Raw genomic sequence first — 17449 nt, 5'->3', positions numbered from 1 at the left:
CTTTAAGTAAATTTTGTTTGTCCAGAATAGATAATATTAAACCTCAGTTAATGAATGTACTTGTGTCTTATCAAAATGGAACAATATATTTAAATAAAGCAATAATTTCAATGCACCTCCAACAACATAAATGTGACGAAATCATTTCTAAAGTATTATTTCTTTGTTGAAAAGGAAGTAATCTAAAAATCTATTGAAATTTTTGGTTTCACACAATTATCATCAGTGTCTGGTACCTATCAGGCTCAATTAAGCAGGAACAAGAGTTGAGTTCAAAGGACTAAACGTTTATTATATGCTACCTATGGACAAGAATCTGGTCTATTAATGATCAGGGCAGCGGTGGTATTTGCTGGTTGTCCAAACTGCTCAAAATTTCTGCTACCAGTTCTCCAGAACCTGTCAGAACCTGCTGGATTTCACCCCTGTTTTCCATGGACCAGAGGAGGCATGATTTGTGTGCAGCCTGCATCTTGTGAATGGGGCTTCGCTTGTTTGTACAGCCCAGTTGCTGGCTTGCTGCCGGTCCACAAATGGGGGTGGGGAGAGGGATTGGGGATTCCTGGTCTAGATAGAGAGACTAACATCAACCCACCCCATTTTAGGCAAGTCTAATATTATCATGCAGTTCAGTCAGAGAATCCTGTTGCTGATAGAGGAGTATTCAAATAAAAGAGATGTATTCAGCCTAGTTCTGAGTTCAAGTTGGAAATTTTTCAACTTGAACTCAGAATTAGAACTTGAACTCAGAACTTTTCAAACTGGAAATTTTTAAGAAAATGTTGGATAACCATCTGACTGAGATGGTGTAGGGCAGTGGTTCCCAACCTTTTCTTGTTTGAGGCACAACCTTTTCTTGTTTGAGGCACCCTTGGAAAGCCTTTCAAAAGTTCCCGGCACCCTTATAAGGAAATAGATATTTAAAATCTCCGTAGCTCAAAAGTTCCCGGCACCCTCAAAAGATCTCACGGCACCCCTTAGTGCCGCGGCACACTGGTTGGGAACCACTGGACTGTAGGGTTTCCTGCCTGGGCAGGGGGTTGGACTAGAAGGCCTCCAAGGTCCCTTCCAACTCTGTTGTTATGTTAAGTTAATAGTTCAGGTGCTGCTTTGCAAATAGGTGCCTTTCCTGAGAGAGTCAAAGAGACAAGATTCCTTATCACTCACAGGAGGGGAAAAGTACCAATTATGGGAGGCGGGGACAAGCCCTTCAAGCATGCTTTTTTAGGTTGTGATTCCCCATTTTTTCAAAAACTTTTTCAAAAACTTAACTAGGTGTCACCACTAATGAGAGGTGAAGTTCGCCAAACATTTGATCCGTCTCATCCTCCCTCCCCTCCCCCCCATGCTACTAATAATATCTCTGTTAATAATAATAATATGCAGCTGTTCATTCACTTTTTTTTAAAGAAAAAGAAAGGAAGGAAGGAAGGAAGGAAAATCTGGACTTTTGAGCTGAAATATTGATTCTTGACAAAACATATGGGCTAATTACATGCCATAAATTTGCATGCTCGGGGAACGACTGCACTTATTTATAATCTCCTGTATTAGCTGGAGAACCAGATTCCCCCATTTGCCAGCGTCCCTGAATGCAGAGGCATTATTAATAGCTCTAACATAGTACACTTCATCTCCAAAGCATGAGAGAGAGGGGGGGAGGAAGGGGGGAGGGAGGGCATAATTAATTAATCATTTAATGCTTAACAGCACTTAACTCCATGCTGCTTTCTACACAGAAAGAAAGAGCGAGTGTGTATACCGTAGACATTAAGCACTTCAGTGTATTTAACTCTCTGATCGTATCAAGTGCAGCCTGGAGCCAACAGGGAGATGTTGGAGGAACTACAGCAACCTGAGCTCCTGTTCAGGGCTAAGTATGTCATCCTGCTGCAAAGGATTCGGGAGGAAGCAACCTGCCTTCTTCCAAAACTACAACATTCAGTAGCCCTGGCAGGTAGCCAGCATTGAGAGAGACTATGGACTTGGGGACATCTAGATGAATTGGCTGTCCACAATGACTCAGTCCTTAAAAATTTCAGGTGCAAGACTGACTTATATAGTGACTGGGTTGGAGACAGGGGTGAAATTCAGCAGGTTCTGATAGGTTCTGGAGAACCAGTAGCGGAAATTTTGAGTAGTTCGGAGAACCGGCAAATACCACCTCTGGCTAGCCCCAGATTGGGGTGGGAATGGAGATTTTGCGATATCCTTCCCCCAGGAGTGGAGTGGGAATGGAAATTTTGCAGTATCCTTCCCCCACGAGTGGGGAGGGAATGGGGATTTTGCAGCATCCTTCCCCTGGAGTGGGGTGGGAATAGAGATTATGCAGTAACCTTCCCCTGCTCCGCCCACCAAGCCACACCACGCCCACCAAGCCACGCCCACAGAAGTAAAAAATTTGAATTTCGCCACTGGTTGGAGACATTGTATAAGCCATAATTGGCTGAAAGAGGTAATAGCTGGTGGAAGGCAACTAATCTCACATTTGTTGAGATGTCATTGCACAAATGACATGCATTGTCAGCGTGCATCGTCTGCATCCAATAATGTCCTTACTTAATTTTGATGCCACTGCAGCTTCGGTGTTGGCTGGGTTCCAATAAAGGGCTGAACTACCAGCCACAGCTGGAAAGCAGTCATGGCTAGATTGACGCAAATCCAGAGCCCAAATTAGACAAACCATATTAAAGCTGCAATCACCCAAAATACTGCACCAGGTCAGATACAAAGGTAGCATCTGCATTTGTACTCTATTCCAAGCCTGGTTAGTTTTGGTAAAATTTTGTTTGTTCACTTGGCAATGAACAAACTCTTTTTCTCTTTTTGGCAGCTTAATGGTTTTTGGGGTTTTTTTTGTTAACCCAGGTCATCTAATTAAAATATGGGTCAATGCATTATGTAATCAGCCCTCCTCCCACTGGATAAATTCACTAACCTGCTTAAGCATATTGTGTGAATCCATCTTATAGTTTATTCTGATCTGGGAACCCAGCCAGTGATATGTCGTTGGCTTGGGTCCATGCCGTATCTCTGCCTTCTTAAATTCCATTTCCCTTTTTATAATATTCTCCAAAGGACATACCGCTCTCCAGTGCATGCACTTTACTCTTTCCAACCCAACAGAATGTGACAACGAGATTATATCAAGAGGCTGGGGAACCTCTCTTTTTATAGCTGTCAGTATACTAATTCTCTGAAAATTGAACAGAACAGGCCCAAAGTTGGTGTAGCAAAAGAACAAGGAAAAAGAAAAATCAAATTAAAAAATGGACCAGGTCTGCCCAGGATCTGCTGAGCAAAAAAATCCCCCATTATATCCCAATGGGAAAGGCAGATGGGTAGCTAACTGCTCTGTTCAATTTATTCAAAGCTCCCCTTCCAAATTCCTTCCTGTGCTCACGTGTCCCTGAGCAGAACATATATAAACCACCTTGTGCTTCTCAGTCCATATCTATCTATCTATCTATCTATCTATCTATCTATCTATCTATCTATCTATCTATCTATCTATCTATCTATGTAGGTCTTTGGTTATTCGGGTTTTCTCCCGCGTAAAATTGGAAGTGTCTTGGCAACGTTTCGACAAAGTCTCATTTGTCATCTTCAGGCTTCAGCTTCGTGCTTCTGGGAGCAATGTCATTGCTCCCAGAAGCACGAAGCTGAAGCCTGAAGATGACAATGAGACTTTGTCGAAACGTTGCCAAGACACTTCCAATTTTACGCGGGAGAAAACCCGAATAACCAAAGACCTACATACAAACACCCACGAAAACCTCAGAAAACACACACACACACACACACACACACACACACACACACACATGTACTCAGAAAAACATAAACACAATATGTTACTCAGTTATACAGATAAAAGTACAGATGCCCACCTATGGATTATTAATGATGGTGGGGTTGGAGACAACTTCAGAAGCTAAGCTCTATATAGCCTCCCAATCTTAACTTGCTAATAACTTTAGGACTTGCATGGAGCAAGCTTGGTCTCCACTGTTGTAACGCAGGCCCAAGTAGGTAGTATTAGATGCAAACAGTTCAAAAACAATCAAACTTTATTAGAACAGCTGAGAATTAACTCATTCTCGGAGTAGTCCAAACTAAATCAAAACAAATCTTTAAAACACCATTCTTCAGTCTTATCACCAACCTTAGTCTAATTAGGCAAACTGCCACAGGCTTTTCTTGGCAAAAGTTCACAAGCAGAAGACTCCGACAAGAAATAAATGCAGCAAGACCAGGAGCAAGTATATCAACGTTGTTTTCCAACAAAGAGCCCAAGAGCCATTGCTGATTTTTTAAGCCTTATGGGAGGGGCCAATCATCTCTTGGCCCTACTCCCGAGTCATCCTCTTTGCTTTAGCTACTCTTGTCTTCTGGCAGCTCTTCTCATGCGTGCACTAGGAACAGGCTCTTCCTGTTCCTCTGCCTCTCTACTGTCCGCCTCTGGAGGCTCCGGAGTCCGCACATAACTCCCAGATGCTCCTGGCCCCATCTCTGCCTCCGACGCAGAGCCCTCATCCGGGCCTTCCCCAGCCTCCAGGACTGACCCATGTTCTTCCTCAGCCTCATCACTGTCCGACTCCGCTGCCAGCTCCGCAGGCTGCTGGCAGACCACAACAGCCATCATCTACAAGCCTAGTACTTATTTCACACTTTAGCTGCAGGGATGTCAAACTGGCAGCCCATGGGCCAGATGTGTCACACGCAGGCCACCCCCACCCCAGATCCGCGAATGGGGAAAAATGTCATGAAACATCAGGTGATGGCAATGTAACACAGCGAGTTTGACACCTGTGCTTTAGGGCATGCTCTTAGAGCATCAGGTTTCTTTGAGATTAGGAGAGATTATGTGCAAATTCAGTTAGCTCTGAGAAAGGTAGGTTCTACCTGTTATTATTTAAACAAAATAATAATAATAATAATTCTTATGGCCCATTAATGTCTTGAGTTCTATCATAAGCAACCAGTTAGACCTCAAAGGACTGCAAGTTTGCTAGTTTGTTTATCGCATGCTACACACAGCCATCCCTTTGAAGATTTCTTAGTTCATGGCCCTAGAATGTTTGTGCAGCATCTGCAATTCAGCTGCTGCTGATTTTTAAGTAGGTTAAAATGAAGCTAAGCAATGCTAATAGCAATGATGAGTCAGGAGAAGGTGGATGGGGAAAGAGAGGCAACTGGTGAATTAAAAAGTAAAGAAAAGCTAAGCCTTTTTCTGCTTGCTACACCCATTTTCCCCTGACCCACGCCTGTGCTCCTCCTGACATATTCTACCAGGCTGCTAATTTTTCATTCATTCATTCTGAACTTGGGCGTTCAGACATTTGGTTATTGCATGCTAGGCTATTGCAACCTTTTTCTTTTTCTTTTCTTTTTTTTAAAAAAGCTATCATTAGCTGGCTTTGAAAGACTCAGCAGCTCATGTTACGATTGGCACTAGTTAATCAGATAGGTGACTTCCCTTTTTTTTGCAACTCCTTCACTGGCTCCTAGGTTTCAAATGCTAGTGGAAAATGCTGGGTGCTGCCTAGCAAGGCACTAAATAGCTCACAACCATGCCAAGATATCTAATTGCTTTTCTCTGCTCATATGAATCTACTTGGAAATTTGGTACTGCAGGAGGCATGCCTATCAGCTTCTAAACTGCACATGGCTGAGAGGTGGAAAGTGTTTTCTGTAATCACAATTAACCCATTAAATTCCTCTCTTGTCTTTCCCTGGTTGTTCTTTCAAACTGCTGGCAATAGCCCTTCACCCCTGCAATCATCTACTTTCTTGAACTTGATGTTTTAAGAGCCCACTCTTGATTTAATTCTCTCTCTTTTCATTTATCTCTTTATCTTTCATCTCACATTTTACAAAGCATGGTTCTTTTTTCTACTTCTTTCATGCGCCAGCTTGAATTTTCAAAGAAGTTCATGTAATTAATAAAACCGTTCAATTACACGAATACTTGTAAAAAATATGCCTCGTCTATTTATTTATTTTTTTTAAAAAAATCAGTCCTTAACAATTCTGATTCAATTCCAAGAAATATTGACATCTGTAAGATATGTGTTACACAATAGCAGAAATGTGTATATTTTGGTAAAAATATCAGCTATCTGGGAAGCGTCCCACTATGATAGAATAATGTACAGAAAGGGTTTCAGGTAACTCTAGATTTTTGGGGTTAGGGGAGCTCTGAGGTTCTCCAAGATCATGCTGTTTAAGTTAGGGGGCAGTCATATAATGGTACCTTGATTTTCAATCGGTTCAGGGAGGATGATTAACACAGGTGCGATTAAACTTTGGATAAGCTTACAATCACAATTAAAGATGGCCCTTTTTCAATGTAATGGATTGGCAAAACTTTAGCTTGATTGATCAGTCTGCTTACAGGCCTAATAATAAAATGAAAGAGCTTTTGGTTGTTCAGGGCCTCTTCTCAGTAACCTTAGTTGGTCCGGTGTAGTCAACAAAGGAATTGTTGTTCTCACTCTTGCATGCATAAACAAATGGTACACATTTAAAACATAAACCTAAGACAGGTTTGGGTCATGGGGTATGTTGATGGAGAAGCTCAGCAAAATAGGTGTTCTGACCCAGGCCCAAATAGTAGGAAACTCAGTCACTGTAAAAAAAAAACTTTATTAGAACAGCTGAGAATTACTTCATTCTCAGCATAGTCCAACTAAATTAAAGCAAATTCCTCCCAACACAATTCCTCAGTCCTATCACCAACCTTGGTCCAATTAGGCAAACTGCCAAAGGCCTGTCTTGACAAAAGTTCAGAAGACACCGATACTAAACAAATGCAACAAGACAAAGCTATCAAAGTTGTTTTCCGTCAAAGAGTCCAAACGCCATTGCTGGTCTTTTAAGCCTTATGGGAGGGGCCAATCATCTCTTGGCCCTACTCCCGAGTCATCCTCTTTGCTTGAGCTGCTCTTCTTATGCGTGCATTAGGAACAGGCTTCTCCTGTTCCTCTACTCACTACTGTCAGCCTCTGGAGGCTCTGGAGTCCACACATCACTCTCCAATGGTCCTGGCCCCACCTCTGCCTCCGACACAGAGCCCTCATCCGGGCCTTCCTCAGCCTCCAGGACTGGCCCATGTTCTTCCTCAGCCTCATCGCTGTCTGACTACATTGCCAGCTCTGCAGGCTGCTGGCAGACCACAACAATAGGACAGTTTGGTTTCCCCAAATCCCTCTTTGTTGATGTACATTTGCCTATACTTAATCGTTCCTTTCCATCCACTCCCCCCAGGAATTTTCCCTTATGCAGAAACTAGCTTGAATCAGAACTAATCTAAGTAGAGCAAAGCCAGTGCTCAATTTTTTATATTTTTCTCTGATCTGGCAATCTCCTTACAATTTATTCACTGTCCAAAAATTTTCCTAATCATTTGGGGAATCTTTTTGAGTGGGGTGCCCAGGACAGGAACAAGAGGCATGAAAGTCCCTGTGAGTGCATTTTCTTTCATTCTCCCTACGGCGCCCCATCTCAATCTTAACGTGATATATAGCAGCAGCTTAAATGCAAAAAATCCTCTATATTGTTACGACAACAATACTCTAAAGTAGGGACAGCTCTCCTATCTCTGTATTGCAGAAACATTTACTCACCTGGACTCTCTTAATTCTGAATAGGGCTTAGATCTGGCCCGCGGGGCCACCCTGGAAACAGCAAAGGACCAGCCCACAGTGCCTCTGCCGGTGAAAACGGAGCTCAGGAGGGCCGTGCATGGCTCTCCCAGGCTCCATTTTCAGACACGACGGCCTCCTGCAACCCTCTGGCAGCAAAAATGGAGCCCGGGAGACCATTGTGGCTGAAAATGGAGCCCAGGTGGGCCGCGTGTAGCTTCCCTGGGCTCCGTTTTTGCTGGCAGAGGGCTGCTGGAGGCTGTCGCAGCCGAAAACAGAACCTCAACGAGTGATGTTGAGCTGGTCATGGCCACCCTGGCCACACCCATCCCAGCCATAGCCCATTCCAGCCATGCCCCCTGAAGTCAAGCACAACCCTGATGCGGCCCTCAATGAAATTGAGTTTGACACCTCTGGAATAGGGTATGACAGAACAGTATTTCTTTTTTGCTTTATGTTTAATTAACATCTGCATTTTTAACTGATACCTGCATTTTTAACTAAGGCTTTCAGGAGTGCAGCAAGAACCCTGCATGGGAGCATGATCAGTGTTCAGGAGGCTTTTGGTGGCTCTTCCGAATAGGAGCAGTTGCTCTACTCTGTGCCAAGGGACTCTAGTGGTTAGCATAATCTAGCTGGAAGCATTCCCCACTGCCTGTTAATAATGAGGATAACAGCTGGCGACTGGGGATCCCTCCAAAAGCGGCAGCTGCCTTAACAAAATCTGTCGAAACGTCATTACACAACAGTGGCTGCTCTACGTGTGCTGAGCCTCTAGTGGGAGGAGCCTGTCCCCCTCCCAAAAAATATGGCAATAAGCACCTCCTGCCAGCTGGAAATCCTTCCTTAATGGAAAAGCTGCCCTGGGAAGGATCTCCCATGTGTTGACTGCCATTTTACTATTTTGCTACCTTTCCAATGCCAGATAGCTATTTTCTGCCAATAGTAAGGAGAACCTGCCATACCAACAGAAGGGAGGGGAGAAAAATGAATTTCACCCGGACTTCTGTTGTTCAGTTTTCCATGACCAAATAGGGAGGGATCCTTTGGGCTGGAGGACATGCAGGTCATATAACTCCAATAGTTTATACTGTAATTACCAGTCCTTTTTTTGTTTGTTTGTTTTCAGGAAGAACTCAAGATCATTGCTCTGTGTAGGGGTTCATAAGCAGTTGAAGCCTAGTGTTGGGGAAGACTTAGAGCAGGAGGAGTGGGGGGAACTATGGCCCTTTTATGACTTGTGGACTTCAACTCCCAGAATTCCTGAGCTAGCATTGCACAAGTGATAAAGGGGCCATAGTTCCCTACCTCTGACTTAGAAGGCCCTTAAGCATCCATAGCTTTAAAATGGGAGAAGTTAGGCACCCCTTTCCACTGGAATATGGAAGCCTTTTTGGCTCCCCACCCAAAAACAGTGGCAGAGAAACCTAAGCGGAAACGACCTCGCCTCAATTTCAGCCCATCAGCAGCCCCAGCAAGAAGATTGGGGCTAGATGAAGACTGAAAGCAGGATGAGCTATATTTTTGGCATGAGGTCTGCAGTTAGTCTGGTTGAGATGCATGAAAAATAGATGTGGCTATGTGGGAAATAGAAGGAGGGGGAGGGGGCTGGAGCTATGAATATTTCATCAATTAATTGCGTGTATGCCCCATATTTTTATTCCATCCCTGCCTGTGGATCACGCATCCCATAAAAGATGTGAGGCTTTTTGGCAGCAAAGACTTCATCATCCCCCTCCCCTCCTTTCTCTGCCATCCTCCTTTGGATATTTGGTTGCAGGTAAGACTGCACCAAATGTCTGTGCAGCAGCTTCCTAAAAAAGGAAACGGTAGAGCTAAAAATATACACGGTGAACAAACTAGTAACATAATAAAGCAATAAACACTTCAGTCCAGTAGTACATTTGGGGCATAGCATCAATGCAGGCTCAGCCACAGCACTTTAAAAAAACATCAAATCAAAATATCTGCATAGATGTTTGAAATATAAAAGAGGTCACCCTGGGAATATACTAGAAGCGGGGCCACTATCAAAAAGGATTTCTGCTGTTCCAATTATGCCTGGGTGTGTGTGGATGTATTCCATAGAGGGCTATTGATGTTAATGAAGTGCTCTGTGTTTATTTATCTATTTTTTTAAAAAACATAGTACATCCAATAGAGCAAACACACCCAATAATAAACAGAAATGCTTCACAAGGGCTAGAAACCAGAGGCTTAAAACCGCAGCTAAAAGCAGCAACTACAGATTTAACAATATCGAGCTGAAAATATTTAAAATTGGAAAGAAGTGCAGAGCACACTTATTGATTTCTCAGGTTAGAATCGAAAGAGATGTTTTTCCCTGGTCCTTGAAGGACATTGGAGAGGGTCCTAGCCACACATAGACTAGACAACTTTAACCCACAACTGGGATGTGTTAAAAACTAGTCAGAGGGATTCTTAGTAGCACTTTCTTCCAGTAATTTTCCAAGACAGAAAATAATTATGAAAAAGTAAAACTCTTTATTTTTGAAGAAAGCATGATCATGCTATGGTCATCACTGCTCAATACCCCCAATTTGCTTAACTAGGGAGTTCTTAGCTATTCTATCCAGAACTTTTTCCTTCAGCTCAGTCAGAGGTGTTATCTCAATAGCCAGCAACTGATATTGCCTCCTGGTTCATCAACCTCAAAGTGGCTGAACTGACTGAGAGGAAGAAGGACGTCAAACATGGTGTCTTCCTTAAGGGATGTGAGAGTGACAGCATCGCTGGGCTGTCTGGAGATTGTAGGTAGTTGCAATCTAAGAAGTGCTGAAATGTAAATATATTGTGATGTGTAAAAAGGTAAAGGTTCCCCTTGCACATACATGCTAGTCGTTGCCGACTCTAGGGGGTGCTGCTCATCTCCGTTTCAAAGCTGAAGAGCCAGCGCTGTCCGAAGACGTCTCCATGGTCATGTGGCCGGCATGACTCAACGCCAAAGGCGCACGGAACGCTGTTACCTTCCCACCAAATGTGGTCCCTGTTTTTTCTACTTGCATTTTTACGTGCTTTCGAAACTGCTAGGTTGGCAGAAGCTGGGACAAGTAACGGGAGCTCACCCCATTACATGGCAGCACTAGAGATTCGAACCTCTGAGCTGCCGACCTTTCGATCAACAAGCTCAATGTCCTAGCCCCTGAGCCATTGTGTCCCATATTGTGATGTGTATTGGGCTGCAAAAATAATCTTGGGAGAAAGGAGGACGAGCTACAGCGTAGGCCTGTGATGGCATATTTGTGGCACATGTGCCACAGGTGGCACACAGAGCCCTCTCTGCAGGCATGCCAGCCGACGCCCCAGCCCAGCTCCATCAATACATGAGCGCATGCCTTCTGCCAGCCAGCTGGTCTTCAGGTCTCTGCTGCACATGACCCCCCTGCGCCCCATTTTGGGCCTGAAAATCCTCCTGCACCAACCTGAAAGCCAAAATGGGGTGCAGGGGGGCAGGGTGCATGCGCGGGGACGCGGACACATGCATGAGGGGCGGGGCGAATGTGCGGGAGGCACTCGCATTGCATGGGGGGGCGGTTCACACACGTGCATTTGTGCGCATATGTGTGCACTTTGGGCACTTGGCACCATCACTGGCCTAGGCAACAGTCAGATAAGAGAAATCTGAGTCCCAAGGAGTGATCAGGGTGAAGAAAACATCTCAGAAGCAACCCTCCCTTAGAGCAGCGGTTCTCAACCTGTGGGTCGGGACCCCGTTGGGGGTCGAATGACGATTTGCCAGGGGTCGCCTAAGACCATCAGAAATATGGGAAGTATACTAGCGAGTCGAAGAATCGCGCTCCAATGGTTGACTTCACAAGCCAGCTGCAGGCTCTTCAAATCGCTAGCCGAATTCGGCTTCAGGCACGATGAATTAGAAAAGAGAGAAATCTTTGCTCTGATGTCTCCCTCTCAAGCCAGCTGTAATCACTCCCAATCGCTAGCCTAATCTGGCTTCAGGCGCAATAAACTTAATAGGGGAGGAGTCTCCGCTTTAATGCCTCCATCCTCAAGGCAATTGCAAGCAGTTCAGATTGCTAGCCAATACGGCTTCAGGTGCGATAAATTCAAAACGAAAATAATTTTATGATTGGGGTCGCCACATCATGGGGAATTGTATTAAAGGGGTCGCCACATCGTGGGGAATTGTATTAAAGGGGTCGCAGCACTATAAAGGTTGAAAACCACTGCCTTAGAGCGTTGGAAGGTAAAGTGGTTTCAGTCTTGCAGGTTGCTGTTACTGTAACCTTCCAATAAAAGTAGGATTAATATTCATAATTTGGTTTCCTGTCTGGACTATCTCATGTTCCCATAGATTAAATCTCACCTTTGTGAGAAAGGATTGTTTTGTTCAACCTGATTTGCTCTAAATGATTCTGTTAATTCTATTTGTGGTCCTCCATGGTGATGATAGCTCTATCAAGGTTTTTTGTTTTACTCCATTGTCAAATAATTGGAAAAGAACACCATCAGCATAACGGGTGGGGAATATAGGTGCCCAAATGTCTTTAATGTCTATTTCCCATCCCTATTGCCCTTATGGACAGGAATAATGAAACAGCGGTTCAGCACATCCATCAGATACCCAGTTCGAGATAACTCCGTTCTCATAGTTCTTTGCAATTGACTGTATCTTGTGAGAATGACAGTCTAAAAAACATCTGTACAAAAACACTGGCAGTGTTGCCAATCTCTAGTGAGCTATCTACCATAAAGAACTGTCTTTGGAGTTGCTGACAAATAACAGTCCGTCTCTTCCGCCTGCGGGTTTTTTGGACATTTAGAATAAGTTCCTTACAAGCAGTTAGTGTAATTAATCTCTCTTTTCCTACAGATCCGAAGGCGTCGTCCGACTCCTGCCACGTTGGTCTTGAGCAGCGACCAATCATCGCCTGGTGAGAGCAGATGCATGACTTGATTAAATGCAAATTGGCCCTCCCTCTGATTCCCCAGAATAGCATGCTGCTTATTCAGTAGGTCCCGGAAAGAATTTGAATAGTTGTATGCGAGACAGCAAAGGCTTTGAATCAGGGATGGGGGAGATCCGTAGCCATCCGGGTATTACTGAAATATCTTCTCAGCAGCTGCAGCCAATATTGCTCAATATCTAGATCGAATACAGGGAGTCCTCAACTTACAACCGTTTGTTTAGCGACCATTCAAAGTTACAATGGCATTGAAAAAAGTAACCAATGACCTTTTTTGTTTTTTTTGCACTTATGACCAGTGCAACACACACACCCTATGGTGATGGGATCAAAATTCAGATGCTTGGCAACTGGCTCATATTTATGACGGTTGCAATGTCCAGCGGGCATGTGATCCCCATTTTGCGACCTTCTGACAAGCCAAGCCAATTGGGAAGCCAGAGTCACTTATCAACCGTATGACTAACTTAACAACGCCAGTGATTCACTTAACAGTTGCAGCAAGAAAGATTGTAAAGTGGGGGGGGGGGAAATTCACTTAACAACTCTCTCACTTAGCAACAATAATTTGGGGCTCAATTGTGATTGAGTAAATCAAGGACTACTGAATATCTCAAAATCTAGAACTAGTAATATCTAGATGGCCGTGACCAACATCTGGATGGCCACACCTCTCTTCCATGCCTGTCCTAAAAATGTGCTCATTATTGTCCTATGGAGGCGTCTTAATCTGACCTCTGAGGAAAGGGATATATGGGGGTTTCCCCTATAATACCATCCTTTCTGATTGGTTCAATGACTATTTCTAATATTGCTGAAACTCTCAGTCTAGAGCTAAGGACCAAGAGCCAGTCAGGTATTTCTACTCCAAAACTTAATTTTTTGCTGAAGCCTTTGCTGTCGATCAGGTTTTTCTATTGCTTTTTGCAGTGCAAAAAATAGATTACAGAGTATGATTGATGCTAAATAATGGCTGTTCAGTCCTGCCTTAGTTCATGACTGCACAATTGAGGCTGGGGGGGCTTTGGCCAGCTTCCCATTCCTTTCCTATACTGCTCCTGGTTTTCAGTGAATAAATTAAAATTAAAATTATCGGATTTAAGTTTGGATAAGAGGGATAGGAAGAAGAGACTGAACTAATGAATAAAACACATGTGAGTCTAAAAAAATGTAAGTATTATCCTGGACAAGGCTTTTGACCCCTCTCCCATGCAACTTTCAAAACACTTGACAAGATTGTCTTCAAGATTGTCTTCAAGATTGTCTTCAGTCCAAGCCTAAGAGAGACAAAACTGTAGCACCTTAGGTGGGTGAGACTCAGATGTCCATGCACTATGATCGGAGTCTAGAAATTATGGGAATTGTAATCCAATCTATTTAATATTGGAATCATTTTCTCTATTATAAAAAATTACACACACTACCTGAGTGTGTGAGTCCTGAAATTCAACTGTTTAGCAGGTGCTTTTGCAAGCAGCATAGATTTTCCTCTCTAATTTGGCTGATGTGGAGCAGCTCAAGAGAAACAGGAATTCCGTGATATCTGCATTGGGGTTTCTCCAGGCTGTTTTAACCAGATAATGCGTGGTTGCAAGCCATGTTTTTAAATATAAATCTCCCAGAGCATTGTGGAATAGTTGACAACATCATTCCTAGGTATTGTGGAAAATTTTATGTGCCAGTTATGGAGGGAGAGAGTCTGCTGCCCTATAGTATACAGAGAAGTGGGTCTGCAGGAAAGGATACTATGGCGTTACAGGTGCAGGAGAGGGTCAGGATAAGCCCCACATTTTTGTAACCTTGGTATTTTTCTGGAATGACACCAAAAGAAATAACATTCAGAGTCTGTTATAAAATAAACATTAAGCCAAGTATTTAGGGCAAATTGTTTTTAGAAATGTACCCCAAATTGGTAACTAATCTATTTTGCTCAGCATTCCCCACCCCATGCTATTTTGGTTTAGTGTGCAAAATGGTTTGAATTTCACATATCCTGCTTTTGGTGGGATCTAGGATGAAAAGAATGCTGATGTTAAACGAGATTGTTGTGAAGTCAGCTTGTATTTATATTATTCCAAACTGTCAGGCTTTCCTTCCAGACATGAGGTACACATTTACTCATCTGAGATTGCTACATCTTCACAAGTACAAAATTCATGCTTTAGGTCGGGTACGGAGACAAATTTTCTCCAACCCTTCCATTTTATCTGACACCCTTGATCATTTTAGAACAAAGGCAGGAATTGAGTTATGGGGCTTGCAAAAAGGAGAGAAGCAACCTCTGGTTTGGATTACCAGGAACTAGGCATGGCTAGTCTAGTGAAGAGAAGGACCAGGGGAGACATGATAGCAGTGTTCCAATATCTGAGGGGTTGCCACAGAGAGGAGGGGTCAAGCTAATTTCCAAAGTACCTGAAGGCCAGACAAGGAATAATAGATGGAAACTGAACAAGGAGAGATTCAACCTGGATAATAAGAACTATTAATTAAATTAATTAAACTAACAACTATTAAAATAACTTTTCTGACAGTGAGAACAATCAACCAATGGAACAGCTTTCCTTTCAGAAGTTGTGGGAGCTTCATCACTGGAAGCTTTCAAGAAGAGACTGGACCACCATCTGTCAAAAATGGTGTAGGGTCTCCTGCTTGGGGGGGTTGGACTTGATGACCTACAAGGTCCCTGTCAACTCTTTTAATCTGTATTACCAGATATCTGAATGGGCAATGGAGGATATGAACAATTGGACAGGAGAACAAAGAGTGGGGAGAGGACACACTAACTGGTTAGCTATCTTGATGTCTGCAGCAAACAGCATAGTTTCCCAGTCGGGGGACACAATGCCTCAGAATAATCCGGCCAACCTGTGACATCCTGAGAAGGCAGTTGGAGTGTGAGGAAGCCACAGTGCCCCCCCTGCCTCATCGATGCACTATGAGGTACATAGCTGGTACATACAATACAGCAGCTGGTACATACAATACAGCAGTATAGGCAGAAGTGCGCACACCTCAATGCATCCATGTAACAGCACTGCTGTTTGAGATGCACTGCCTCACAATAAGCTTCTGAGTAGGTGCTGGCTGATAATGTTAAGGCCCTACATGGCATAGCTCTGATTGTTAGCAAAACTGGCTATTCCCGAAGGTTTCTGTCTGTATTACTCAAACTAGCAGGGTGGGTGTGTTTCAAGTCTCTTCAATGAAGCAGTGTCATCTGGTGGGACCTCGGAAATGTGCCTTTTTTGTCTTAGTACATGCCTTAAAGAATACCCTGAGGATATGGATGGTCTCCAACCCTCTTGGCCTTCAGGAAAGCTGTGAAGGTTGACTTCCCCTACCAGGCATTTGGGCCAGGATGTTGGTAGAGCAGGCACTGGGTAATTGGTCAGTAGCTAGCTGGAAGTAAGTTTTATTGGGGTCTCGATTTGTTAAATGTTATGAAAGTTTAGTTATTTTTAAAAAACTGGTTATAAAAAGATAAGATCTACCCTCAGGCTCATAGATTAGGAAAAAAAAATAGGTCGGAGATGGGTGTTCTCTTATTCTTACTTTTCCTTCTTTTCCTCCAGGGCCATCTTTCCAAAAGTAAGATTGGCAATGCAGCAATTGGAATTTATGTCATGCCTATTTGGATTTTTAATTGACTGGCAGGTTTCATTAATGTAAATTTGAAGGGAGTTGGGAAGAGAAATAGCAAAGAAGGGACCTAAGCAATTTGTTGAGGTTGGAATAGTAGCACATATTATTCACATAAATACATTTTTGAGCACACACACACCCTTCCCAATTTGCCAATGTTTCAGTTAGAAAATCAATTGTAGAAAAAAAAAAGTATAGCTGGACAGTTTGGGCCGGGTTCTTTTGTCTCTGCATCATCCTTGCTCACCCATGCCATTCTAATCATAGTCCTTCCAAACAGTGGTGGGTTTCAAAAATTTTTACTACCTGTTCTGTGGGCATGGCATGGCTTGGTAGCGTGGCTTGGTGGGTGTGGCAGGGGAAGGATACTGTAAAATCTCCATTCCCTCCCAATCAGCTGGGACTCGGGAGGCAGAGAATAGATGAGGGCAGGGCCAGTCAGAATTTTTACTACTGGTTCTCCGAACTACTCAAAATTTCCACTACCGGTTCTCCAGAACTGGTCAGAACCTGCTGAAACCCACCTCTGATCCAAATTATGGGCAGGATGCAACATTGGTTGTAGCTTTTATTTTTGCAACATCTCTTCTCACACTGATGAGGTTTTCTTTTTTTCTGTCTCTGGTATCAGCAAAGAGATCCTTCCACCTCTTTCCGCCTATGGTTTGGTGTATAAAATGAGTTGCATGAAAATCCCTCGTTTGATGGCTGCTTAATGATATACAGCCAAACACGATTACCCATCCTGCTCCCAATTTAAGGAACTTATTGCAAGAAAATGTCCTCAGTATCTGGACACTCATTTTCCTGTCCGGTCAATCTCAAACAGATGCCTCAGCCCCTTTAAAAGACTTGCAGCCCCTGTCATTGCCAGCCTTTGAATGACCTGTACATCTCTCTCCATCTGTCTGAACATTTAGGAACTTTTCATAGCAGATGGGCAGATGGGCAAAATATTCCTAGGAAATGTCTAGGAATTCAAGGCATGTTGCTCTCCAAAAGTAAAATTTAGATGCTTAGAAAAATGTTGAGATTTAAGAGTTAAAGGGGTATTTACAGTTTAATCCCACAATTTAGAAGAACTCAGTATCTTTTTTTTTTTTACATTTATACCCCGCCCTTCTCCGAAGACTCAGGGCGGCTTACAGTGTATAAGGCAAATAGTCTCATTCTATTTGTATATTTTTACAAAGTCAACTTATTGCCCCCCCAACA

General features: G+C 43.3%; 1 protein-coding gene across 1 annotated transcript in view; it reads left to right on the top strand.

The window, feature by feature from the left end:
- The window catches only part of PPP1R1A (protein phosphatase 1 regulatory inhibitor subunit 1A), a 117655-nt gene that overhangs the window by 51820 nt on the left and 48386 nt on the right, over positions 1–17449 (top strand). Inside the window, exon 2 of the mRNA XM_058167945.1 lies at positions 12499–12559. Coding sequence (XP_058023928.1) covers positions 12499–12559 — 61 coding nt within the window. The remainder of the gene's footprint in view (positions 1–12498; positions 12560–17449) is intronic.

Source organism: Ahaetulla prasina, chromosome 2, assembly GCF_028640845.1.
Source record: "Ahaetulla prasina isolate Xishuangbanna chromosome 2, ASM2864084v1, whole genome shotgun sequence".
Classification (NCBI taxonomy): Eukaryota; Metazoa; Chordata; class Lepidosauria; order Squamata; family Colubridae; genus Ahaetulla; species Ahaetulla prasina.
This window is presented reverse-complemented; position numbering and strand designations above follow the sequence as displayed.